The sequence below is a fragment of the Apodemus sylvaticus genome, chromosome 1, assembly GCF_947179515.1.
Source record: "Apodemus sylvaticus chromosome 1, mApoSyl1.1, whole genome shotgun sequence".
In the NCBI taxonomy this organism is placed as follows: domain Eukaryota; kingdom Metazoa; phylum Chordata; class Mammalia; order Rodentia; family Muridae; genus Apodemus; species Apodemus sylvaticus.
The window spans coordinates 36,937,728-36,965,503 of record NC_067472.1 but is presented as its reverse complement, the minus strand read 5'-3'; the positions used below and the strand labels follow the sequence as shown (position 1 = coordinate 36,965,503).

At 44.8% G+C, this 27,776-nt stretch overlaps 1 protein-coding gene across 2 annotated transcripts in view; it reads left to right on the top strand.

The window, feature by feature from the left end:
- The window catches only part of Kank1 (KN motif and ankyrin repeat domains 1), a 187,440-nt gene that overhangs the window by 111,138 nt on the left and 48,526 nt on the right, over nt 1–27,776 (top strand). Inside the window, exon 4 of one of the 2 annotated variants that reach the window (XM_052187924.1) lies at nt 19,701–19,820. In XM_052187924.1, coding sequence (XP_052043884.1) covers nt 19,784–19,820 — 37 coding nt within the window. In that variant the 5' untranslated portion in view covers nt 19,701–19,783. Of the gene's footprint in view, nt 1–19,700; nt 19,821–25,048; nt 25,151–27,776 lie in introns of those variants that run through there. The other variant, XM_052187956.1, reaches the window with a different exon arrangement.

The following is a 27,776-nucleotide window of genomic DNA, read 5'->3' as shown; positions in this document are numbered from 1 at the left end:
TATGCCCCGTGATATCACTCATGGTTTAGCTGTTTATTTCTGACAAATGGATGTGTATCAGACTGCTCATTGTACATTAGATAGCTAACAATTTAAAAACATAGCCCACACATTTGAAAACTAGCTCTCCGTTGGTCTGGAGAAGGATCCTTCTCTTCCCTAGGAATGATGGGTATTCTGGGAATGCTGCTTAGTGCTCCGTAGCAAACCCTTCTTCTGCAGGATTAGCGGGATAATTTCAAAATTTCCAATAGTTGTGCTAGGACTGCTTCAGGTAAGCACATCAGATTGTGTGACCTTGGATGGCTAAATATCTACCTTCTTCGCTGACTGCACAATAAACAGCTCATTTCTCTACTTCTCTCCAGAATCCATGATAACATTTCCGCAATCAGGGAGGCTCAGGTCCCATCTGCTGAGTGCACGTTGCCAATGGAGAGAGAGAGAGAGACAGAGAGACAGAGAGACAGAGAGACAGAGAGAAAGCAAGAGAGAGAGAGAGAGAGAAAGCAAGAGAGAGAGAGAGAGAGAGAGAGAGAGAGAGAGAGAGAGAATTTTGCTTGTTAAGGCCAGAGGTGTCAGACCTCCTATAGCTGGAGTTATAGGCAGCTGTGAACCACCTAGTGATAGGTTCTGGGTCCTCTGAAATGGCAATGTGTACTCATATATGACACAGACATATGTGTACACAGCAATGCGCACTCATACATGACACAGACATATGTGTACACAGCAATGTGCACTCATACATGACACAGACATATGTGTACACAGATTAATATATCTGGAACATTTTAGCTATGTGCTTTTGAGGTACTTGTCTTAGTATTAAATACTCATGTGGGATACCCAGTATCTCATAGATTTTTAAAAGGAATTCTTAAATGTACACACACACACACATGATTTTGACAATTACTACACTTTGTGTCCCTTTTCCATCAGCTCCCTGATATCAGAAGAACTTTCTATCTTTTTCCAGGTCATTCTTTCCAGTTTTTTTTCTTCCTTCAGACACTCCCTGATAGCCTCATTGTCCACTCGGGGCACCGATGGGAGACCTTTTGTGCAGGCACTTGTCAGATGTTTGTTCTTTCGCTGGCCTCTGATCTGTGACAATGCTTTGCTTAGGGACCGGAGGCCAGGGAGGCCCTTATGTAGCCCATCGTGCGGGGTTCGACCTTTATTTGCCTGTGACTAATGGTGAGTACACCTGGTGTCTTAAGCTGCAGGGCTTCTTAAATTTCAGCATGCATCCAAACCACCAGTGTACTTATTCAAACAGATTGCTGGTCCCTACACCCAAGGATTTCTGAGTCACCAAGTCTGGGGTGAGGCCTGGGAACTTGCAGTAGTAGGCTCTCCGGTCACGAAAGTATAGCTTTATCTGGAGACCACACTTGAAAAGCTCTGTGAAGAAACAGCCCAGGAATGAGTACATTTCTTTAGGTTAAGCGTTTGATCTTAGCCAGGCCTGTTGGTACAGGACTAGAATCTCAGCTAGGAAGCTGAGAGAGAGAACTTCAAGCCTTTCTGGTCTACAGGGAGGGTTAGGGATAGGGTTAAGGCAAGGGTCAGAACTGGGGTTCAAGGCCAGCCCTAGCAACATAGAGATCCTGTCTTAAAACAAACATTTTTAATTAAGGATGGTATATAACTCATAGTGGAGATTAAGATGCCTCCTTAACTTGCAAGAAGTCCCAGTTCTAAAACACATACACATACACACACACACACACACACACACACACACAAATATATTTGGAACATTTTAGTCAGGTACCTTTCAAGATATCTGCCCTAACAGTAGATAGTCATGCAGGATAGCCAGTGTCTCATAGATTTAAAAAGGAATTCTTAAGTTGAGACATAGAGGAAGTTGTCTTAAGTATTAAGAAAGTGAATACTTTTTGTTCACTGTTGATGTGAGAGGCTTGGGCTGACATTGTTACCTTCCCTTAGCAATCTCCACGGCTCCTCAGGCTCCTGGATCCTCAGCCGGGTTCTCCTTGATGATAGCTCAGTTGTAGAAGAGTTCCTGTCGTGTTCAGGTGCACCCCATCCAGCGTCCTATCCTTTAAACGCTATCGGGAGCTATTGGAGATACTGAAATCGAAATGTAGATTTTTAGCAATGGTGATCATCAAGATGTAAGCAGAGCAGCCAGAGAGAGGCAGGTTGGCTGGTGTGGAAGAACGAAGACTTGGCTCACTTAATGTACTGTGTGGTTCTTTCTCAACCTACTCCTTAATAACAGAAGTTTTGCATCCATTTCTTACCAATCTTCATACATTCAGGGTACATCACTCTGTAGGATCTTCGAGATCCAAGGACTTTGTTGTTGACCTAGTAAAACAAAAAACAAACAAACAACAACAACAACAACAACAAAATGATACCATCCTCATTTGGAATTCTGTGGCCAATCCAGCATGGCAGTATAAAATTACGGATAGACCCACCTCCTGGACCAGAGACTTTGCAAACAGGTTTTTCACAAGGACAGTGCGCTTCCCGCAGACTGATGTCACACTGTCTTCCTGCCTTAGCCAGGGTGTCAGCCTGCTCAGCTGAAGGCTCCTCTGAACCAGCCCCTTCCACCTTTTCTCCCTCCCCTTTGCTTGCGTGCTCACCATCTTGCCCTTGAAGAAGATATCTGGATCAGGGGAAATCCGGTTTTCTTCAATGGAAGCATGTGGAGAAGACTTCTGGTGAAGGTTGCCTCCTGGGCATGGAGGCTAAAATTACATTTTGGCACCATGTGTGCGAGGCATCCTGGTGTGTCCTGTCTGTCAGAGGCTGGGGACTTGGCGAGGACTGTGTTGGTCCTTTATGCCCTGGTCCTGGGCCGAGGCCAGCTTACCTTCCCTTTGAAGTAGCTTAATGCTTTCTTTCATAATCTTGTTAAATTTGACTTCTGTTGAAGAAGCACTCTCGTCTTCCTAATTTTCTTCTGTCTATTCCTCTGATCCGCAAATCATTGTGAGTATTGAAACTGCCTCTTTTGACTCTCCCAGAAAGGATACCCAACAGTACCTCCCCACTTGGAAGCAGTTCACACTTTTTAACTGCAACCTGAGCAAACGTTGATTTTCGCATATTTATCTTAAATGCATTTTAAGACATTTGCCTTTTAAAACATTAATGGCTTGGAATGGGTGTGTGTAATACATGGAGTACATGGGGGGAACAGATACCATGTACGTCTTTCATCCCTGCAGCACACCCCTAAAAACACTCCTAAAGCATACCCTCCCCTCAAATTGGATGCTGAACATTTTGCTTTGCTAAGCTTTTGTTCAAAGCTGCTTCTTTTTTTTTTTTAAATACTCTGGCTGGGGTTGTATGCTGCCCTGCTTCACTTAAATATCCCTTGAAGTTCTCTTCCATATGACTGGCAGTAATCATTGTCAAGAGCCCACTTCCTTCCTTTTGTAGATTTGATGTTGGATTGGATGTCTCCCTGAACAGTGCAGCAGCCGCCGTGTGCCTCGCCTCCTGTAGGTGCTTCAGTTCCACATGAGGTGTACCTATCTTAGCCAGGGAAGTGGTTACAGGATGCTATGGGTGGGGTCTTTAATGAACCCTAAGCTCATGTTTGGAGGCATGGGTATCGAAGATCAGGATGTCAGAAGTTCAGTGTATAGTGATGGTAAAGACCTGTTCCTCTTGGGGCTATCTGTGTCCTCACAGATTGGAAAACCAAATGTGCCCACTTAAACCCTCAAGCCTTTTTTAAAGGGCACTGGTCCTAGTCATTAACACATAGCCCTCATAAATTAATCTCCCAGGAGCACTTGTGCAAGCATTCCTATGCAGAGGCCCGTGTTCTATCACTCTCAGAGATTTATTCTTTCCTCTCTCCCTCTCTTCCTCCCTCTCTCTTTCCCTTCTTTCCTCCCTATTCCTTTCCCCTGCCCGCTCTATCTCCGCCCTCTCTCATTTGTGTGGGTTTTTCCGGGACAGGGTTTTTCCATGTAACAAGTCGCTGGCTGTCCCGGAGCTCAATTTGTAGACCAAGCTGGCCTTGAACTCACAGAGATCCACCTGTCTTTGCCTCGCAAATGCTGGGGTTAAAGGTGTGCGCCACCACGCCCCTGCTGGAGCTTCAGTCACTTGAGGCAGGGGTCTCTCGGTGAGCATGGCAGCTTGCTGGTTTTCAGTTAGGCTGGTGGGCCTGTAAGCCCCACTGATTTGCCCCTTCCCAGTTAAAAGTGCACTGGGCATGCCTGGCTTTTTATATGCATAGTGGAGATCTGAACCCCAATCCTCACCCGTGTGCAAGCAAGTGCTCCTCCTCACTGAGCTGTCTCCTGTCTCCCAGCCTGAGCTCTCAGTCTTGGAAGTTAAGTTTCATCACTTGACTTTGGGATGGGGGTAGGCGGAGGTGTTCAGAGCCCAGCAGCCTCCCAATATCAGTACTCATGGTTCCCTTTTAGAATAAACCCCACCTCTGATCGAGGTACCCAAAAGCCTTCCTCCTAGACCCTGTGCTTTTATAAAGTTGAGGATTCTCAGCTCTCACTCTCATCCTGTCTGTCTGTCCATCTGAAAAGAAACTCCATCTATCCATCTGAGTGTGAACGAATTAGTAAAAAGGAGTGCCGACTTTTGATGTCAGTTTCTAGCAGTTGTTGGCAAGAGCCCAAACCAGTTTTCTTTCACCACCAAGGAGTGATTCTTGCAGCCTGAAAAATTAGCCTCAGCGATGGTGAAAATGTCAGCCAAGGAAAAGCAGAATCCCTGTGGAAGTGCTAATTAATGCAAGGAGATGTGCACAGCTGCATACAACATATTTAAGAGCCATCTGTGTGTGTGTGTGTGTGTGTGTGGTGTGCATGCACTCTCGAGTTTTATCAGATAAACAAATGAAAGTCTTTTTTGTAATTGTTTCCTGTGTGGTAATCCTTATCAGATGTAGCCTTAGAAGCAAGGGGAACATCTTGCCCTGTCTCGGAGGGCTGTCTGAAGCCTCTGTGTGATGGTTAATGAGGCCCTTTCCGCCACTGTGGACAGCACATAGATGGAGCAGCCTGCAAAAGCAAAGCATTGGGAGTCCAAAGACTTTCTAGGCATGACCTCTACAGTTAAGGACCTTGCATCAGAGCTATCTCCTAACCTCGGGGAGGCTGAGCCTGCCATTGCTTGGAGAGATGATTCTATGAGGACAGCCTCTTGCAATAACTCTCCACACCTAATAAGCCCGTGTGAAAAGCACACAACTCAGTTACAAGATTTATAACCCCTAAATTGGTCAGATTTACCACTGCACTACTCTATTCCCCAGCCATGAGATCCCTCGCTACTTGTGGTTCTGCTCCATCCTCCTCCTCCTCCTCCCTCTCTTTCCCCATTCTCTAAAACCCCCAGCCCCACCTTTCCACTGCCCAATCACAGGTTCTAGCCTTTATTTGACCAGTTAAAATGGGGAGAAGGTTCTCATGAAACCTTCTCCCTGTACAGGATCCATTCCTCACAGGGCAGCCCCTCCTGAGGAAGCAGAATTAGCATCAGGACACAAACAGCGCCAGGGCCACCCACAGCAGCCGCTGCTGGTACTTTCTCAACTCCTCTTACAGCTTCTTGCCTTGCATTGTTCTTCTTGGACCCTCACAAGGATTCATAACTTTTCCCACCTGTTAGATATTTTAGGTTCTGTCATTTGATCCATTGTTTTTTAAAGTCTCTGATCGTGAATATGGGCACATTCGCTACCATGGCACTCTGGTGGCGGGCAGAGGAGAGCCTCGGGTGTTGCCCCACCCCCACCCCTGTTGTTTTCATTGTTGCTCACTGCTAAGTACATTTCATTCATACATCCCAGGCCAGCTGCTGCCCAGATTCTCCTGTCTCCCAGTCCCATCTCACTCTAGGAACATGAGACCCCCCCCACCCCCACCCCGTCTTCACAAGAGTGTGAGTGCTCCTGGCTTTATGTGGGTTTTGAGCATTTGAACGCAAGTCCTCACACTTGCTTGGCAAGTGCTTTCCTCCAGGGAGCTATCTCCCACGCCTTCCCTGCATTTTCATTTTGATAATTTTATTGACGTTTAATTGAAGTATAATTTACCACATAGGAAGTCCATCCAATTATTAATGTGTGCAAGTACATGATTCCTAATCACACAGCCACCATCATCATAAGCAATATTTGAATGTTTCTATCATTCCAAAAAGAAAACTGATTGGCAGTCGTGAGCCATTTCCTTCCGATCTTGCCACCACATGCCAGATCTAGGAAACATGAATCTGCTTTCTATCTGAGTCTGATTTGCTTTGCTTTTGGGGATTTGATTTCCATAGACTGGGAGGTGGAACTCTGCTAGCTGCTAGCTTGGATTTCTCAGCAAGTATAACCAGTGTGCTCTGATAAATCAGCCCCTGGGTTTCAACTTCTCAACCAACCCTAAGTGTCTCCTGACTCTTGGCTTCTGCAGCCTGATAGGTTAAGTCACTGTCTATTTTACTAAGTCAGTGGGGGGAGGGGAGACAGCATTCTGAACGTTCCCATGCAGAGAACCCTTTCCTTTTCTCTCCCCCACCTTAGAAAGAGGCATCATCTATGCAATAGTCCCCTACTTGGAAGCAAAAGAGTGGAATTTTACCACAGGTCAGGTCCGGTTTTAAGCCAGTTGTTGATTCTGCTAATCCTCGTGGATGGACCCAAAACCCCTGGTTGAACTCAGCCACCAGCACTGAGGGGTGGTTGGCATTTCTCTAAATTACTGACCAAATTCTCCATCATTGAGTTCCAACGGCACCAGCTACGTGAGGATTGTAGCAGGTAATTCTTGAGATATTTGAATTCCTAGCATCGAGATCCCTCCTTCCGCGGCCTCCACAGGAAACAGGTGCCCATCCCCTTGCTTGCCCCATCTCTGAGCTTCTATAGATGGAAAAAAGTTGGTGCCTCCTTTTGGTATTTTGGGAGTTTTATTTTTATGCCTCCCGACAGGCTCTCCTGTCTGCAAAGCTCTTGCCGAGGTGACGGGAGGGTGAGTATCTTTGGAAACTTGGAAGTGTTTTGTTAATGCCTGTTTATGACTTGACTCTATCTTTTCCCCTCCTATTTTGTAGTTTTATGTGTTAAATATATCAACATGTTTTTGTAGCAAAGTAACTTTTTTTTTTTTTTGCAAACGTATAGATAACACAAGGAAGGTAATTTCCAAGTGCTGGGTTAGGTTATGATTTGTAAAGATCTTATGGTTTGACAAGGGGAAAAATTAGAAATGAATTAGGTATTGACAATGATAGTTTATATATTTCAAGATGAAAGTTTTGATCCAAGAATGTGGTAAGGAGTTGGATATGGGTGGTACTTCTGTCTCTTCCATCTCTCATTGAAATCTCATTCAGATGTTTCTGGTGTGTGTGTGTGTGTGTGTGTGTGTGTGTGTGTGTATTTTCTGATAAGGTTATAATATACCCTTTCTGATACTGCCTTCTAATACCATTTTAATGACTTGTCATCTATCCTTTGCTATATTATGACTTTCTGGGTTAATTAACTCAATGCTGCTTCTGTAAAAAAGATTGGATTTTGCTACTCTGTTTTGTTTTTAATTTGTATGGTCTTGTTTGTTTGATTGTCCTCCTAAAATATTGGTTCAAACTTTAAGACTCTTCCTTTAGAATTTGAGTGAAAGCAAATGATTTTGAAAAATCGTTATTACTTTTATTTTGTGTGTGTGCATGTGTGTTTTATCTGTGTATATGTTTGTGTGCTGCATGAGTTTCTGGTGCCTTAAGAGGTCAGAAGGAGATACAGACAATTGTGAGCCACCATGCAGATGCTAGGACTCCATCTCAAGTCTTCAGGAAGAGCATCCAGTACTCAGCTTCTCAGCCATCTATCCAGCCCACAAAGAATCTTCGTCCATTGATGCACTAGCTTAGCTTTGATTGGCTTTGCCTGTGAGACCAGGTAGCTGCTGGTGTGGGATGTGTTTAGCACTGTGTAGCACATATGTCCTTTCACCAGCTCCCTGCTTATTCCCCATGGTCAGTCTGTGGTAATAGCCCTCAGCCTCAACAACAGGGAAGTGGAGTAGAGGGGACTCTGGCCTCGTGGGCCTGAAGATAACCTATGTCGTTTCCTGGGGAAGTGGTTATGCCAAGCACTAGTTTTGGAACCAGTGTGGCCACTCTGGTTCAGTCACCATGATGGTACTATGGTTTGTGATAAAGTTCCAGGCCTTTTGTCAGAAGAATCAATTCCTATTATCCTGGGTAAAAAGAATTTGGGCCTTTTCTGAAACATTTAAGAATTTCAAAACTAAGCCCTTAAGCTAGGTAGAGTGGCACACACCTGCATTCCTTGCACTTGAGAGACTGACACCAGAGGATCACAAATTCAGGGCCTGTCTAGCCAAACAGTGAGTTCAAGGTCAGCTGTGGTCTTATAGTCTCAAATCAGAAACCAAACCAACACAAAATAAAGTAACATCAACAAAGAAAGCCCTGTCTGAAATAGGACGCTGGGCACTGTAGCACCTTGATGCTAAAGCTCTTCTGCATTCTTACGGCAGACACTGATAACAGAAGAGCAGGCATTAGATAAGAGCTTAATCACTTTGGAAGAATCCCGAGCTGCACCATCTTGGTGTATCTTACATGGCGATGTGTCTCCTGAAGCTGACTTTGCACAGTTCTCTCTTAAAATATGAGTTAATTTTTCCCAGAAGTTGCTCTTATTAGGTTTCACACTCCATGGGTCATTTATGTAGGCACACAACTTTATTCCTTGATGGGGGTGGTCAGAGCCATGGTGGAAAAGGAGGACAAGGTTGCACTTAAGTGGAGGAGAAGACAATCCTGGTGTAGTCTTAGACATCCCTGCTGCCCTGCCCATGGGCATCTCTGTTTATAGCTCTGCAGGGCAGCTACTCATTGTTTTTACCAAATCCCTAAGTACTTAACTTACTCTCTCTCTCTCTCTCTCTCTCCCTCTCTCCCTCTCTCCTCTCTCTCTCTCTCTCTCTCTCTCTCTCTCTCTCTCTCTCTCTCTCTCTCTCTTCCTCTCCCTCTCCCTCTCCCTCTCCCTCTCCCTCTCCCTCTCCCTCTCCCTCTTCCCCTCTCCCTCTCCCTCTCCCTCTCCCTCTCCCTCTCCCTCTCCCTCTCCCTCTCCCTGTCTCTTTCTCCCCCAAGCCTAATCTAATAGCAGAAATGGACAAGTAAGATTCTTGGCTCACATTCCAAGCCTTGTACCTGAAATAACAGCCTTTCCTAAGTTGAGAAACATTTCAGGTTGGCATATAGAATTCTCATATTTCATTTTAGATTATAAGCTCAGAAATAGGGTCATATTGTTTTTTTTTAATATAGCATACACTTGGTGCTTAATAAATGTTTAAAATAATTAGCAGTTTGAAAAGGAAATCGGGCTCTTGCAGAGGACAAGGGTTTGATTCTCAGCACCCACACGGCAGTTCACAACCATCTGTAACTCCAGTTCTAAGATCTGATGCTCTTTTCTGTCCTCTGCAGGGAACGAGGCATAAACATGAAACACAGCTATACATGCAAGTAAACACTCATATACATAAAAATAAAAAACCCAAACATATCTTTAAGATAACCAGACAGCAGTCATATTATACAAAATGAAACCTCCAGTGTTTAAAATGAACATCAGAGCTGGAGAGATGGCTCAGTGGTTAAGAGCTCGGGTTCCAAGTACCCATGTGGCAGCTCACAACTGCACCTTCAGTTCCAGGGGATCCAACACCCTTTTCTGGCCTCGGTGGGCACGTAATGAAAGCGAAGAACCCATACACATAAAAAAAAAAAACTTAAATGAGGAAAATTAATATATATGCTTACTCTGTACAAAAAAAAATAAAGTAAAACATTATTAACTTAGGTGTGGTTTAGCTATGAAACTCAAAGACCTGTTTCAACAAAGGTTTGTTGAATGCTTATTGTGTCTTAAGCTGTAGTCCGGCTATATTCTGGAGTAACGGGAGACCGAAGGAACACCAGCTGACCCACAGAGCTCAGCCTGCAAAGGACTTGACCTCATCACCCCTAGCTTTACTTTCCTGATGTTTTGTAAGTTTAAGATACTGGCTTGAGAGACTGGAGAGATGGCTAGGCAGTTAAGGGTGCATCCTGTTCTTACAGAGGAACAAAGTTCAGTTCCAGCACCAGACGCCTACACATACACAGATACACATAAATAAAACATAGAAATAAATCCTAAAAAAAAAAATAGTGAGAGGATTGAGAATCATTCAGACTCTTGGGAAATATAGGTATCACCAAACACCACAAGCAGATCTAACAAAAGAAATTATTTAAGAAGAAATTATTGTAGAGCATCGCTGTTTCGATTTCTGCGCTAGAATAAGTTATTCTCAGTGATCCCAGCCTTCCACACAGCACATGTGCTGCCTCTCTAACTTCTCGTTCTTATCCATTTTTCATCTCACTATAATTTTCTTTTGAAAGCTTTTGAAATTTCATTTTGTACTTGTAGACTTTCTTAAGCAGGCTGTTATTAAACACAGTTGACCTTCCTTATTGAGTGAGGGTCGTCATCCCAGTAATAACTATCCTTTTGTGCTATAATAGTGACGAGGACCTGGAGACTCTTTTCCCCAACACTTCCATTTCAGCATCACGTTTGCTATTGAGATTTGCCTTTGGTTGCCATGTTCCAGTGGCATCCCCAGCATGTGATCTGATATAGGTGGTGGGTGGGGAGAGCGAAGATAGCCTTGTTAACAGAGCCTTCTCTACTTCTGCAGTGGGTGTAAGTCTTTCTTATAAACTAAATGGACGAGTATTTTATCTTGTGGAAGATTGAATGAGAATAGCCCCCAGAGGCTCGTATATTTAAATGCTTGGTCCCCAGTGAGAGTGGAACTGTTTGAGAAGGATTGGGAGGTGTGGCCTTGTTAGAGGTGAGGTCTCATTGGGGGTGGGCTTTGAGGTTTCAAAGGCCTATGGCAGCCTGAGTATCTGCCTTTCTGCCTGGAGCTGACCAATCAGATTGCAGAGCTCTCAACCCCCATGTCTGCCTGGTTGCCATCTTGCTTCTTGCCATTATGATCCTGGACTAACCCTAAGAAACTAAAAGCAAGGCCTCAAGTAAATGCTTTATTTTATAAGCATTGCATCTTGGTGTCTCTTCACAGCAACGGGACGATGACTTAGACACTTAATCTGACTATGTGTTTACATTAGTCTTCCAAACATTGTGACGGTCAGGCTAAGCTCTGGGTAATGGTGCTCTCATTGTATAACGGTGTCTTAGGGAGTTTCCTGGCATTCATAGGCTTCTCCATGTGAGGTAACAAGATGAGGAGTCAATAAGAAACAGAAATTTAAGTTAAAAACTACTGTCACATTAGACCTCTTTGGGTTCTTTCTCCGCTTTTCCACGAAACGCAGACAGGCTACTACCGTTCTTATCTTTGGCACCATTCAGGTCTCAAACTGGTGAAAACTGTAGAAAACCAGTTCTTTTGGTTAGTGTCCGCCCATTTTCATTTTGAAAATACAGCTTTAATTCTTTCTAAATGAAGCTACAGCATAGTGTAGCTTGCCTCCCGAGAGGCCTTGAGGGGAACAGTCCGGAGACAGTTGTGTCGTCCGTGTCTGAAGCATGGCGTGCTGAAGCTAAGAGTTTCCTCCTAATTCCCTCAGAGCCATAAACACTGAGAACTGAGCAACTCCGTTCTTCTCCTGTCCCTCGGGGACCCATAGTCGAGACGAGAAGCATCAGCTCCCATCCATGGTCAACCCAGTAGGTAATACGGGGAGTGATTTTCATAGAGATGCTCTCACAGTCCAATAAATCACTAGAAGAGTAAAGGCTCTGCTTGGTCCAGATTATGTTGTACCACCGACTGAAGGTACAAGGCTACTTGCTTGGGTGTCGTTCTCCTTTTATGATGTTAGCTGCATTAATTTCTTTATCTCTTTTATCTTTGATTGTAGATCATCATGTAATACAGTAACTTCTTTATCTCATTTATCTTTGATTATAGATCATCCTGCTATATAGAAAAATATGCGTGCAGGGCTGAGGGAGTACACCAGTGGTCTTACCTGGTGTGCATGGAACCCTGAGTTCAGTCCCAGCACTCTGTAAACCAAGCCTGGTGGTGTACCTATGATCCCAGCAGGAGGTGGAGGCAGGAGGATGAGAAATTGGACACCCACAGCTACATAGTGAGTTAGAAGCTAGCCCGCTCTACATTAGAACTTGTCTTTTTTTTCCCCCCAAAGAAAAAAATAATGAAAGGAAATACCAAAGGAAATAAAGAGGAACTTTTCTCTCAGAGCAGTAAATAAGAGCATTTTACATAATTTAAACAGGAGAGAGAGAGAGAGAGAGAGAGAGAGACTGGGTTCTCTTACATCTGTGCTGGTAGTCTTGATCTTACCATCTGAAGAGGAAACAGTACTAATACTTTAACTCATGAACTACTGTCAGACTGGATTCTTTCTCAGCAGGAGCGAGGCACCAGTAATCTGGCCATACTTGTGAAATCAAAGTTTAGTTTCCGTTAGAATTGTTTCCTCCAAGACAACTGCAGAGGGACCAAAGCAGGTCAGAACATGCCATGTCACTGGGCTTTACCTGAGTTTTGAGGAGGGTTTCCTCCAAAGTCAACAGGAAGTAGAGAGGTGTTAATGAAGGCTCATGGAGCTTCGCGCTCCTGACTCCCGCCTGGCTGGTTTCCATAGCTTTACTTATGGAGACAGGAGAGTAGTTGGTCATCCCTATCTGGTGAACTTTCACCAGAAAGTTTCCTGGAAAGAAACTTCACAAGCATTAGCTCTTCTTATTATGGGTACTGGGAAGCCATGTCTGCCCAGCAACCCAGCTGGAGTGCAGCCAGGGCGGGGTTCTGAAAACATCTGGAGGGTTCCAGGTGGTGTTGACCTGCCCGCTGCTCCTACACACACTGAGAAAGATACTGGTGTCCTTTTGTGATGTTGGGTGGCAATGGGGTTCTGTGAGCGGGCTCGGCACACCCACAGCCACTTTGGGACAAAGTAAGTACACAAGGAAGCGAATGTTATCGTGGGAACTTTCCAAGTAAGGCAGAAAGAAAGGTGAGCTTTTGGTGCGGTGCATCACTAAGTACACTAGGAAGCTCTGTTCCCAAAGCACAGATCTCCAGTTAGCTTACCTCAGAGAAGATGGGTGTGTGTCTTCTTCGCTCAGTTCTGTACTTCAAGGTTCAAAATCAAAGTGGCTTATGATGCTCAAACATGGAACGAGTAGATGGATGGGTGGGTGGGCGGGTGGATGGTGGGCAAATGGCTGGGTGGATGTATAGATGGATGGGTGAATGGATGGATAAACTTGTTCACTGGTGCTTATTTTGTTTCCTCCTTAGTATCTGTATTTTAATTGGTTTCTGTGATAAAAACATAGCTGTGTCGACAAACATAGCATAAAATACCCCAAAAATCAAACCCCAGCCTTCTTTCTACTTTAGAAATGAAATCTAGGTAAAATTCTAGATTTATATCTTGATCCATAGTAAAGGTCTCTCCCCCCCCACACACACACACCTTCTTTCCCTCCCTCCCTCCCTGTACCACACAAAGAAAATTGTCTGCTCTAGTTGAAGGGGCCACATGAGGTTGGACAGTACTGGAAACAGGAAGGACTGGTACATACGCCTCCTCCCAGATGCAGGGCAGCCAGTAAGGACAGGAAATCACTGGGAAAGAGTCTGATCCTGAACAGTTACACACTCTGACATACTCTTAATCACTGCTATTAAGATTGTTGGCGGCCTTTGCACACTCTGCAGGTATCTGCAGGCAGTAGTATAATGTAGGTCGTACCTTAGGTTTTCAGGCTTGGTTGAAAACCTACTTGAAGGAATAATTGAGCTGTGCACTTTTTAGCATTAGAGCAGAGGCCTTTGTGCGTCCTTGAGTCCACTTCCTCACTGAGTCTCCTTAGGCTGGCTCGCTATCCTACTTCATTTACACTCCTTTCTGTCTAAAAGCAGAATGAGTCAGGGCATCCATGCACTGAGCCCATGCGTCCGTGTGCAGGGTTTGAAAAGAACGTCACGTGTTGTTGCATGCACGGGCCCTTGTGGGAAAGCCTATGCTCTTTCTGCTAATCACATAAGGGAGAGGCAAGCTCAGCTGTACCTGATCAGTCCTGTAACTATGTGACCTGGGTACATTCCAAGCCTTTGCTACTTGTAAAGATTCTTAGTGTTTTGCAGGTTCTTAGGAGGGGTAAACAAAGAGAGAAGTGTATTTTAAATAAAACTTCCCAGAACGGAGCATGATGTCATCAGTTTCTTTCAAATTTTAACACTCAAAACAAGGATATGTCTTAGAGTAAATGTGATTTGCCATCCACCTCCCCTCCCTCCTCCTCTCCCTTTTTCCCCTCCCTCCTCCTCTCCCTCCTCCTTTCCTTCCTGCCCTCCCTCTTCCTCCTCTCCTTCCTCCTTTCCCTCCTCCTCCTCTCCCTCTTCCTCCCTCCTCCTCTCCCTCCTCCTTTCCCTCCTGCCCTCCCTCTTCCTCCTCTCCTTCCTCCTTTCCCTCCTCCTTTCCCTCCTGCACTCTCTCTTCCTCCTCCCCCTTTTCCTCTCCTCCCTCTGCCTCTCCCTCCTCCTCTTCTTTTTCTTATGGTGCTGAGCATCAAGCGCAGGCCCTTAGCTTGCTAAACACTGCTGTACCACAAGTGTTACCATCACAAGCCCCTGTAGTAAGCATTTTATCTTTTAACTTTTTGTTTATTTTTATGTGTGGATGTTTCGCCTGCATGGATGTCTGTGCACCACATGCATGCAGTGCCCACAGAGGCCAGAAGAGGGCGTTAGATCCCCTAGGACTAGAATTACGGATGATTGGGAGCCATTGTGTTGGTACTGGGAATCAAACCTGTGCCCTCTGGAAGAATATCCAGTAATCTTAACCTCTGAGTCATCTCTCCAGCCCTGTTTATCATTTTATCATCAATTAATTAGTAAATATGGTTTCAGATCAGCAATTTAATAGCATGTCTTACAGTAGGTGACATCTCTGATTTCAACCTCAAGAAGTCCTAGCAAGAGGTAAAACCAGGTTAGCTGCATCCATCCATCATAGTACCAAGCAACATGGTGACATTGATCGTTTACGGAGCTAATCTTGCCGGGGGGGGGGGGGGGGGGGGGCGCGTGCGCTCGTGTATGTGTGTGTGTTTTGTTTATTGGCGGGTGTGTAATTGCTGTGTATGTGTTTGATATGTGTGAGTGGGGTGTGTGTATATGTAGTATGTATGTGTTTGGTGTGTATGAGTAGTGTGTGTATGTGGTATGCATATGTTAGTGTATATATGTTGTGTGGGTATGTGTGTGGTGTGTATGTGGTATGTGTGTATGTGGTATGTGAGTATGTAGTGTGTTTGGTATATGTGAATGTGGTATGTGTGAGTGTGTAAGTGGTGTGTGTGTATGTAGTATATGTGGTATATATGGTGTGTGTGTGTGTGTGCTTCAACTTCTCTTCCTGCCGTTTTTGTTGGTGTGCTTTTTGCAGGACTCTGCTATGTTGGCTTTCATAATCTGTTTCACTTGAGCTGATGTAAAATATTTGTGAGATCAACCAGGCAGTGTTTATCTTCTTTACTAAACTACACTTGGGCCACTCGAGTCTCTGGAAACAAGGAGAGAAGGTGCAGTCTTTATTTTCTCTATTGAAGCATTTCCCCCAACCAAAAGAACTGCTTTTTTTGTAGGAAGCAGAATTGAGCCACAGTTGCACCTCCTAAGAGTTAGTGGTTGGCACTTTCCTCTAGAGAGAAAAGAAATGTTTTATTGATCTGTATGTAACAAATGAGTGGGTCATAGCCATGTTCTCTGCTTTCTTCAGTGGGCTGACCTAAGACTCAGCATTTCATTAGGAAGAGCAAGTCCTTACAATGGGAGGGCCGCCTGTCAGATGGGGTAACACCACAGTTTACAGCTTCTCCCAGCGCAGGCCCTGCCCGGCTCCCGTGCTGGGGGCCTTGTTATTTAATCTGGGACGTGCTTGTAGGGCCTAATTTTAGGCTTCCTTCTTTTTATTGTATTGTTTTGTTTTAGGAGAGGGTGGGAGAGACCAATTTGGATCTGAGATAAAGATCTTCCAGGTGAGAGAGAGAAAGAGAGAGAGAGAGAGAGAGAGAGAGAGAGAGAGAGGATATGAGTGTTGGGCCAAAGATTATGAAGCTTGGCTAGGAAGATTCTGGGCTCCTCTCCATCCAAATACCTTGACACATACTTCATTCACTCCTAACACCCGCAGCTTGTCTCTTCTTGTCTCCTGTTTGCCCTCAACAGGTTAAATGGCGGTGTTTACGAGCCACTCTGAATTGACACAAGAGTCCAAACCTTGGAAGCCACTGAGTGGCCAGAAAACAGGCTTGGGGCTGAGCTGTGTTTCTTTGGTTGGTTTTTGTGCAGTGGCCTTTTAAAAGTGTGCCATGCTGACCCTGAGTCCAGAAGCCTGGCTTCCTCCTGACTCCTCCCTCCCCTCTCCTCCCTCCAGGTCTTCCCAGGCCCCTACATTCTTTTTCATAAAGCCGGACCTGGCAGGCGTCCATCGTCACTTCTGTTCTGGAAGGCTAATGTTCCCTGAAGCCTGCCATCTCGCCCAGCCAGCGCTCACTGTGCACAGTTCACCGCCTCGCAAGCGCAGTGCTCCCGTTTCCCAGGAAGCAGCAGATGATTGCTTCATCTGAGAGATTGGAGCCTTCAGGGAGGGAGGGCGGGAGGGAAGGCTCAGGATCAGGGCTCTCTGAGCACAGCACTCTGCTGTAATGGGAAGAAGGGCTGCGGGCCCCACAGAAACAGCCTTCCACAACACAATGCCTTATGAGTTAGAGCTGTGAACAGTGAAGAAATGTCACTCGCTAAGGAGAAAGGTTTTCGCCCTGCGTGATCGCTGTCTGATCTTCATTCTTACAAGAATGAGGGACATCCTGGGTCTTCAGAAGGTAGCCTGAGGTATTCTTGCATCTCCACTTTCAAAGCAAATAAAGCCCAAAGGACAAGGTGATTCCAGACACTGGTTTATTATTGATGAGGATGATAACGAGGAGGAGGAAGAGGAGAAGGAGAAGGGTGATTGTTTGGTTTCAGGCCCCGACAAGGGACTGAGTTGTATACTTTACATAGCAAAACAGACCTGGGCGCTTTCTTCATTTCCTTCTCTAGCTCTGGCCTCTCCCTCCTGTTCCTCCTCTCTCCCCATCCCCCTCTCCGTCCACCCCTCCTCCAGTGCTCATGGCTGGCCTCTACTTACTCTCTCTCTCTCTCTCTCTCTCTCTCTCTCTCTCTCTCTCTCTCCTCCCTGAATAAACTCTGTTCTCTACTTTAAAAAAAAAAAAAGGCAGACCTGGCCTCCCAGTTCTCCCAGCATCCCTCAGTCCTTACCTGGCATACCCTGCCCCCACCCCTGAACTTGCCAGCCCAGGGTCTGAGCTGCCCTTCCCCCAAAGGCTCCTCCCTGTATAATTTAGACATTTCGGGTCTCCTGCCCTCTCCTCCTTCCCTTGTCTCTGTGCGAGCACCCTTTCTCTCTCCCCCACCCCCTTCTCCCATGCTGATGACTTCCCTGGCCTCCTTCCAGAGAACTTGCTGGCCTGAGAGCAGTATCCCAATAAACCTGCCTTTAATATAGTCTAATCTGGCTTGAATTGGCTCATTTCACCAGCAGAAATAACCTGATGATGATGATGATGATGTTGTTGATGATGATGAAGAAGGAATAAACAAAGGCCAGCTGCAGCAGCACATCACCAGCCTGGGATGATCACTGGTGGTTGTGGACATCCTGGTTTATTCTGTGGACATCCTGGTTTATTCTGTTTAATAATTAAATGCACAAATGAACTTTTTTTAAAAAACATATTTATTTATTTTATGTATCTATGAGTACACTGTAGCTGTACTGTTGGTTGTGAGCCTTCATGTGGTTGTTGGGAATTTGAATTCAGGACCTCTGCTCGCTCCAGTCATCCCTGCTCTCTCTGTTCTAAAGATTTATTTATTATTATACATAAGTACACTGTAGCTGTCTCCAGACACTCCAGAAAAGGGCGTCAGATCTCATTACGGATGGTTGTGAGCCACCATGTGGTGGCTGGGATTTGAACTCAGGAACTTTGGAAGAGCAGTCAGTGCTCTTAACTGCTGAGCCATCTCTCCAGATCTGCACAAATGCACTTTAAAAAAAAGAAAAAAAGAAAAAACAAATTCAGGTTTAGGATGTAATTGGTAGCATCTTTTTTAATCTTAAAGTCATGCTGTGCCGAAGCTTGCGACTTATTTAGATTTTATCAGCATTGGAGGTTAATGGATGTTGGCTGTTCTCTGCATTGTACGTGTTAATATCACGTTGATTTGTGTGGGTGGCTGTGTACACAGACACAGAACACTTACTGTTAATTTTAAGGTTTCATTTATTCGTGTTGTGTGAGCACACGTGTGGGGGTCAGAAGACCCATCTCGGGGGTCACTTCTCTCCTTCCACACTATAGAGACAGGGCCTCCCTCTTTCGTGACTGCTGCTAGCCTGTGTGCTCCAGGCTACCTGGTCCACGAACTTCTACCCATTCTCCTGTCTCCGCCTCCTACCTCACAGAAGGGGTTACTGGGTCTGTTATAACTTGAGCCACCACATCCGGCTTTTGCTGTGGGCTCCTGGGACTGAACTCGGGTCCTTGGGCTTGCTAGCAGCGAACGTTTTTTTACTTTCTGAATCATCTCACTCGCCCTGTCTTGGTTCTTAAAAACCAACTTACGCTGAGTATTTTACCATATTCTCAACAAATCTACGCGACTGCAGTGGCCGCGCCGGGGTGACACGTGTTTCTGCTGTCCTGCCTGTTTCTGGGAAGTCATTTGATTTCTTGGCTGACACCCGGCTCCCTGTAAGGTGTGTTTCTTCTGGCTTTATAGGTCTGGTGTTAACGATGGGAAGGCAGTGAGTGTTTCTGGGTGTATTTATTTGTGTTTTTTAGAAGCATTTTGCAAAAGCAATGGTTAGAACAATATTTCTTTTCTGGACCTAGCTTATTTCATGTTTGTTTCAGAGTTTGTAACTTGTATGTCTCTGTGCAGTAACCCGAGGTAACTTGTAAAATCAGAAATGTGCTGTGCCATATTGTGTCCAGTGTCTCCGAATACTGTCACGCTGTCATTTGAAGTTTGCCTAACAGAACAGTGAGAGATGCTGAAGGTTTGGGTCATTTGTTTTAAGAAAGAATTGATTGCACCGGTATTAGTATTTTAGCAAAGTGACTGCATAGGGAAAAAGTGGGACTGAGGAAAAGATTTGACATTTAAGAATTTGTACAATGTTTACCTTTAAGGGATAGGGCATCTGGTGCAAGAACTGCTTTGAAATTTTAGTTGGGTACATGAAATTATTGGACCAGCTTTTAAGAAAGCAGATGAGCTTCAAAGTGTGTGTGTGTGTGTGTGTGCATTCATGTACGTATGTATAATGTATCTATTACATATAATTTAAAAACATAAAAGTGCTGAAGAGTTCTCAAGGCCTGGGCACTGGTGGGCCCGTGGGCCCATCGCTTCTCTGGATGCTTTAAGACCAGGCATCATCAGTCACACAGTCTGTCTCTCTCCTTTCTAATCTGTTTTCTCCATTAGCGGGCACCCCCACCCGCAGACACCAAGGTTTGCTCACGCCGTCTGACGGGGCTCTCTTTGCTGTTTCAGGTAGAGAGTCTTTGGGAAAGTGCTGCATGACATTCACACAAGTCGTTTCTGTCTGCTGTGTCCAGCCTTCGATTTGAGCCAGCATGGCTTATACCACAAAAGTTAACGGCTGCACTGCAGGTGAGTGTGCTCAGGGGGAGGAAGAGGAGGCAGGACATGTCTGAGTTCACACTGCTTTCTTATTTGTCTCTTAATAATGGAGAGATCATAATAAGTAGCCTAGAGAAGTAGAATTTCACGGCAGTTTTCTATGTGGTTGAAGTTGTTTCTTTTTTAATCTGTTAGGAAATTCGCCCTAAAATACACACACACACACACACACACACACACACACACACACATTTAGTGGCAGGGGCTGTCAGAGGGCGTCTTTGTCAGTGTCCACCAACCATCATGCAGTTCCAGGGACTGAGCTCCGAAGGCCAGCTTGGCAGTAAGTGCCTTTGCCCCACTGAGCCGAGCCATCTGGTTGACCGCCTTTGCCTTTCTCTTTAATAATGACAATTCTTAACCTCAAAGTCCACTGATGTTTTGAGACAGAAATATAAAGCTCTTAAATGCTGACATAAGCAGAAGGCATATTCACTCAACGTACATAGACCTCTCTCTGAGTGATGGACAGCAACCAGGCTAGATGCTGAAAGCCAATTCCTAGGAGGTTCGATTGATGGGGCCACGGAAGGGGGGGGAGGTGGTGCAGCGAACAGAGTCCAGGCACATTTTATTTCTCCAAGGTTAGTGTTTTTTTTTCTGAGTAACTTAATTCACTGAGTGATCTTATAATTTTTATTTTATATGCACCACTATATAATTGCCTGCATGTTTGTCTTTGTGAGGGTGTCAGATCTGAAGTTACAGACAGTTGTGAGCTGCCATCTGGGTGCTGGGAATTGAGCACAGGTCCTTTGCAAGAGCAGCCAGTGCGCTGAACTGTTGAGCCATCTCTCCAGCCCCATCACTGAGCGATCTTGTCTTTACCAGGTGGGGTGGCAGTAAGCAGGCTAAGGTTCTTTTACTCCCATCTTAGATATTAACTCAGTACACACATTACACATACCACAGAGATACATAGGCTACAGGATGGTTGTATAGAAAGAGACCTTCCCTTAAATGTGCTCATCCAACCCTTTCCCTAAAAATAACTGTTTGGGCTTCATAGAACACAAATAGGCAACAAACACCTCTCATGTTTTTATGAGTCAAGGAGAAACAGCCAATAAAAAGGATTACAAGACCAAACAACAGTCATTCGCCATCACAAAGGTTGACTACACGCTAATACTACTAAGGGTTCTAGCTGGGAGAGGGGTGGTCCTGAGTCCTTCCGTACTCCATCTTCTCCATGGAGTTCTTGAGATAGAATGGACAGAGGGTGCTGACTCTAAAATGAGCGTGTTGATGCTGTGATTTGTAAATTCTCAGGATACAGTTCTGGCACAGGGGTAAAGCTTATGTAAGGAGTGTGCAAATTTATCTACACTACCCGGCTTAAGAAATAAACTGTGCCAGAATGCAGCAATTACTGAGTACCTACTATGTGCCGGGCACTGGTTTGTACTAGAACACAGCAATTACTGAGTACCTACTACGTGCTGGGCATGGTTTTTTTATACTGGAGATATAGCCGTGAACAAGACAGGCATGAATCTCTGCTCTCTGGGATTGTATACAGTGGAAGACTGGGTCTGCTGTGTGGTCAGGGAATGCTATAATAGAGCATATGTTTACACCACACAAGTATTTGGTGTCTGAGGTTCACATTGAATTGGTGATCTTCTGCTCGCTGAACTGGGCAAGCCTGGCCCACCCATACCCCTTGCACCTGCAGCGCCCTTCTTGCCATCAGTCCTCGCCATGACTGTCTCTTCTTAGCAGAGTTTCAGCTCTACCGCTTGGTCCGCTGGCCCAGTTTGCATGCATTCATTCAGAATGTGCCCAGTGCCTGGAATCTGCTCTCGGGAGCTTGCTTCATCCCAGATTGATTGCTCTTGACTCTTCTGTAACTAGCCAGGCAGTAAGCAAGGATCACAGTGACAACAGTAACTGGATGTCTTCAGGGTCTCAGTTCGGGGACCGCCTGCTCTTCGCCCAAATTCCCAAGTCGTGTTGCAAACTAGCTACACTGATTGATACCTCTCTAAACACTAATTAATATTGTGAAACTTTAATTAGAGCTTAGGACTCCTTCAGAAGTCACTAACAAGTGGCCGATTTGTCAGATGGAGGATAATAACACGTGTCCTCTCCTCTTCACAAGACAGGTGTCAGGACAATAAGCCGAGCTGGGAACTTTGTCCTGTGTTGTTTCCTGGTTCTTTTGAGACAGGGTCTCCCTCTCAGGCTGGCCTTGACCTCGGTCCTGTTTCCTCTTCCTGAATGCTGGGATTATAGGCATGTGCCCTTAAACATGTGGTTAAGAAGACCGTTTATTAAGACACAGTGCAAATCAGACATCAGAGGACAGGCCAGTTGTTGTCCCTGTCATGAGCCCCTGCTTTGGTGCCCTGTGGAAGGAACCCTGCCAGGTACTGAGACATTAGAGCGAGCTTGCCCTCCTAACAGTTAAATGGAGCGGATGGATAAGGACGGTTAAGTGGCTTTTCTGGTCAGCTACCATCTTCTTGTTGGCTAGTAGTTTCCCCCCCTCCTTTCTGGCTACTCTCACTTGAAGATGAGTGTATCTTTCTTCAGATGTCTGCTTACTTATGATGTCTGCTCACTCACTGACTGACTGCATTAAAAACTAGAAATGGTTGTGGCTGGAGAGATAATCAGAGGGTGAAGAGGATTTGCTGCTCCTGCAGAGGACCTGGGAGGCAGAGATGGGCAGATCTGGAGTTTGAGGCCAGCCTGGTCTACAAAGCAAGTTCCAGGACAGCCAGGGATGCAGAAAATCCTAGTCTTGAAAAACAAAGAAACCAATAAATAAATAAATAAATAAATAAATAAATAAATACCCAAACAAACAATAACCAAAAAACCCCTAAACACCAAAAACCTGTGAGTACCCCCACTTCTATTTTCTCACCAAATTTATGAATATTATCAAATTAGTTTTTAAAAGTGGAATTAAAAGCTACAGTTATTTTACGTGTAGACGTGTTTGCTGGCACAAATACCCATGCACCACTTGTGTGCCCAATGCCCATGAAGGCTTGAAGAGGGCATCAGTCAGATCCCCTGGCACTGGCGTTAGAGCCAGTTGTGAGCTGTCACCTGAGTGCTGGGATTAAAGGCATGTACCACCATCTTCTGGCTACTGCCCCCCACCCCACCCCTATACACAGTGGGTCTTATTTTTGCATTTTCCCTTCCTTATCAGACAAGCCTAGGGTGTCAGTAAGTTTTCATGCATTTTTGGTATACCAGAAAGCTTTAATGCTTTCTGCATTCTGCCCAGCCTTCATGGGAAATAGCTTTCAAATTTATCTTTATGGCACCTTCCCGATCCCCCCCCCCCACTTGCCATATTTCTAACAGCTTGGTTACTCTTCCTTTTTTTGTTGTTTGTTTACAATGAAAGTAGCCACACCTTCCCTCGTGGCAGATAGTGATGCACAGAACTTCCTTTGCCATTTTTTTTTCTCCTCTTCTTGGTTCCCTGAGAGTAATTTCACAGAAATGGGAGCTAAAGTGTACAGCTTTTGTAATAGCTTCAGTAACTGTCAGAGGGCTTGAGTGATTTGGCAGTGGATTTTGTCTCTATGCTGATCTCATGAGGTTGTACCTTGATAAGGACCAGGTCCAGCAGGCAGAGCCCGAGACTCCCGCAGAGCAGGCACAGTTAGCTACAGCACCCATGGCCCACTCTGGGCTGTGTAAATATTTTTTCTGGGCAGGCGCATTTCTCAAACAGGACTCTGAGCCCATTGCAAGCCTAGCAGCTGGAATTTCAAGTTTAATTGCTACTCCACGTTGACTAGCCTGCCTGGAATCGCTGTGACGCTTTCCGAGACCATCTTTAGAAAGGACACAGCCGAGTTGCAGTGTGTTCATGATGGTGAGCCCCAGCCCTGCCACTGGTTACCCTGGACCCCTCAGCAGAGCTCTGACACTCCGCGACTTCCCAGGGTCTCTTGATTGTTTGTAATAGGGTGTTAGCTGCGTGTTCTTACTGAGCTTTGTATTTCCCCATAAGAACTGTCATCAGGCTGTCAGAAAAAGCAGAGGGAAAACCGAATTTCTTAACATGAAATACAGGTAGGAGCTGGAGGGGGTCCCTTTTATTTCAGTTGCTGGCCTCTCATCCCTCCTCTCAGATGGCAAAATACAACCGTGAAGCTCACATTGGCTAAGGCAAGACTGCCTTGTGTTGACACTGACAGCGTATGTATTATCTGATAAGATGGCGTGACAAAACAGACCAAGCGATATGTGGTGACACACACACGCACACACACACACACACACACACACAAACACACATGTGCACACACATGCACTCACACATACATACACACATACACTCACACACATACGTACATATAACATATTATGTATTTATTATTTTATATATAAGTAATAAATATATTATTTATTTATTTACTTATTTCAGCAAATTTACTAATGCCTGAAAAGCTAAATAGTTAAAAACAAAATGTCCTTTAAGAGAGGAATTATGATAATAGTTTTTTTCTTTATCGTGTGTTAAATTTTTTAATGGGCATAATGAAGGTTGTATTATGTTTTTTTAATGCACATTACTATGCATTGTTTCATTGGGTTAAATTAACCTCTTTAATTCCTTTTATTTTTTTATGGTCCCATGCACTTCCTTCCTAGCATTAGCTGTGTTCATGTATTGGATTTAACTAGATTGTGCATTCACCTTTTAATAAAACTTAGATGTTAATTTTTATTGAAGGCTCATTCCACACCGAAGGTCATAAATATAATAATTTTTCTTATAGCAATGGTCTTTGACAGCGCTGTTGTTTGTTTGTCTGTTTTGGTTTTGTAAGGTGTGTAGTTTTGGGTTTTATAACTGTTAAAATGCCAACACCAGTTACAAATAGAAGACCCTGGGTTGTGGAGTCTTGCCAGGGTAGTTAAGCAAAACCCCAGAGTTGGGTCCCCACCCCTGGAGAGGCTGGGGAAGAGCCTCCCTGCTCAGGGCTTGTCTGCTGCAATAACTCTCAAGGCTTGGTCTTAACCTGTAGCCAGCATCACCTTCCAAGCATTCTTTCTCCAAGGCTTGCCCAGTCATAATGGGTTAAGCATCAGATTTCAAGCAGGCGATTAGGGCTGAACTAAGCTGGGACTGATGATTCTTTCCAGTGAGTACCAGCCTCTTTGGGCGTAGGAAGGAGAGTAGAAGGGCTCCTGTTCCGGGGCAAGGCAAAGAAACCCTGGGCTGCAGATTTCTGCTGCGGCAATTCTATTGCCGGCACAAAGCCAGCACAACCCTTGCCACCAGGGTTCAGAAATTCCGTGCTCTGGGACTTCCCATGGTGAGTAGTGCCATTCATTTACCGTTTGCACTTCTGCTCTTAACTGGCTCCAGTGGGCTAGAGGCATCCATCCATGGACAGCTCACCTTTTCCAGAGTTTGCCTTCTTCCTATGTTCTAGAGAATTTGGTTCATCTCCTTTGTGCAGTCTCTGAGAGGTTTCTATGGGCTGGGAAGGAAAGGGCTGACCAAAGCTCCGGGTCTCTGCTTTGGACTTCTTGCCTGTCAACAGCTGTTTAAGTTGATCTGACATGAAGAATATTAACATAGGTCTTAGATTCATGGAAGCAAGAAATTCTTCTCTTCTGGAAACTTTTATTAAAATTGCCTTGAGTAGACTTTGCTAATAAAAACTTGACTGAGGATCTGAAAATAAGATATTACAGGATCAATTCAAACTGCTGTAGACATTCTCAGGCCAAACAATGTAAGATTCCCTTCCTTCCTTCTTTTCTTTCTTTCTTTCTTTCTTTCTTTCTTTCTTTCTTTCTTTCTTTCTTTCTTTCTTTCTTTCTTTCTTTCTTTCTTTCTTTCTTTCTTTCCTTCTTTCTTTCTTTCTTTCTTTCCTTCCTTCTTTCTTTCTTTCTTTCTTTCTTTCTGCCTTCTCTTCCTCCTCCTCCTTCTTTTTCTTCCTCTTCCTCCTTTTTCTTCTTCTTCCTCCTCCTCCTCCTTTTTCTTCTCTCTCTCTCTCTCTCTCTCTCTCTCTCTCTCTCTCTCTCTCTCCCTCCCTCTCTCTCTCCTTCCCTCCCTTCCTCCCTCCCTTCCCCCCTTGGCATCTCTGTGAACTGTATTCTGAGTGAACTGTTCATTATCCCATTCATTTTCATATTCTTTATGCAAAATATGCTCGTATTTAGAAGACAAGATTGGGTTCAGCTTTGAGGCTCTATAGTTCATTAGAAAGACTAAAACTGGAAATCTTAAAAATATATGTTGCCCATTTGTGTCTAAGCACGAGTGATCCTGGCAGGAAGTTTTCTAGACAAGCGGTCGCCCCACTTAAAAATTATGTTTCTATTTTGAGGATTTTTAAAAATACGGTGACCAGATTCCTCATCCCAGCCATTCTGAGGACCGGTGACAGCTGGGATTCAAACCAAGCAGTATTCTCCAGTCCTCTCTCATCAGGAGACAGAAAGTAGACTATAGACAGGAAAGCTTTTCCAAGGAACTAGGGGTGACCATTGCAAGATTTAGCTTAGCTGGAAATTTAAACTTCTGAAGCCCCAGCTCTGTTTCGTGTGGGAAGCCAGACTTGAATGGTCCTTGGCAGCTCCTTCTCCCAGATCAGAGGCTGTAGACTTCATTACTTCACCATGCCAACCTTTTATTTAAGGAGCCAGGCTGGAACTAAGCATTCAGAGAAGTGATTTGCTATTAAAAGTCACAAGCGCTGCGTTTACTTGCATTCTGGGGCTTCATATCATTGGAGAAGGTTTCTCGCTGCAAGTAATCATTTTGCATTTCGAGTGTGCTTTTTGAGGCTGGAGAAATGTCTCAGTGCATTTCTCGCCCCGCTGTAGAGACCTAAGTTCTGATTCCCAGCACCCAGGTAAAAGCCGGGTGTGGATGCAGATATCCTTAACTTTAGCATCGGTTGAGCAGAGGCAGGTGGATTCCAAAGAGTGCTGGCCAGCCCATGTAGCCAATCAGTGAGTTCAGGGAGAGACCCTGTCAAAAGATATAATAGAGCCAGACAGGGAGGTACAACCTTTAATTCTGCCACTTGGGAGGAGAGGCAGGAGGACATGTATGAGTTCAAGGCCAGCCTGGTCTACATAGTGAGTTCCGGAATATCCACGGCTACATAGTGAATACAGAGAGACAGAGACAGAGACAGAGGAGAGAATGAGAGAGGAATATACCTGTTTGACCTATACATATACACACATACACACACACACACATACATACATACATACATACACACACATACACACACACACACTCACTCACATGCACACATACACCAAAAAAAAGAAAAAGAAAAAAAAAGGGATTTTAAAAATTCCAATGTTCTTGTTATTTGTTCTTGTTATTTGTTCTTGTTATTTGTTCTTGTTATTTAGAACCAAAGGTGAATCCCGTGGCTTCTAGATTTATTCACATAACGTTTGGTTGAGTCGATAAACCCTATCAGCGTTGCAAATACTTTTGTGAAAACACTGACTAAAGCACATCCCCTTCATTTTTCCCACCCCTGCTCTCTTCCGAGTCCTTTCTCACATCCACTGCCCGTCAATGCGAGGCATGTTGTCTCTCTGCCACCGATGTGTGTTAGCGTCTCCTACAAGGAAAGGGACAAACACTTCAAGCTAGAAATGGGGGGAGGGAGAGAAACTGGGCATTTCCAGTGGCTCACAAACCTAGTGCTTCCTGTCTTTGTAACGCTACTGATGTTTGTCAGCTCTTAAATTTTCTCCTTCTATTATCAGTCAACCTCTTCCTCTAAGTCCAGCGGCCTACCAAGGTACAGCTGACTCTCTCTGCCCTTCAGTATTTTGATGGGCTGGGGGGGCTGTGTTCCAACTGAGGAAAACTTTGGGGGCGTGGCCTGTTTGCCTGCTCCCTGACAACTGTGCTGATAAAGGTTGGTTTGTCATCCCATGCCCTGACAGAGGATACCA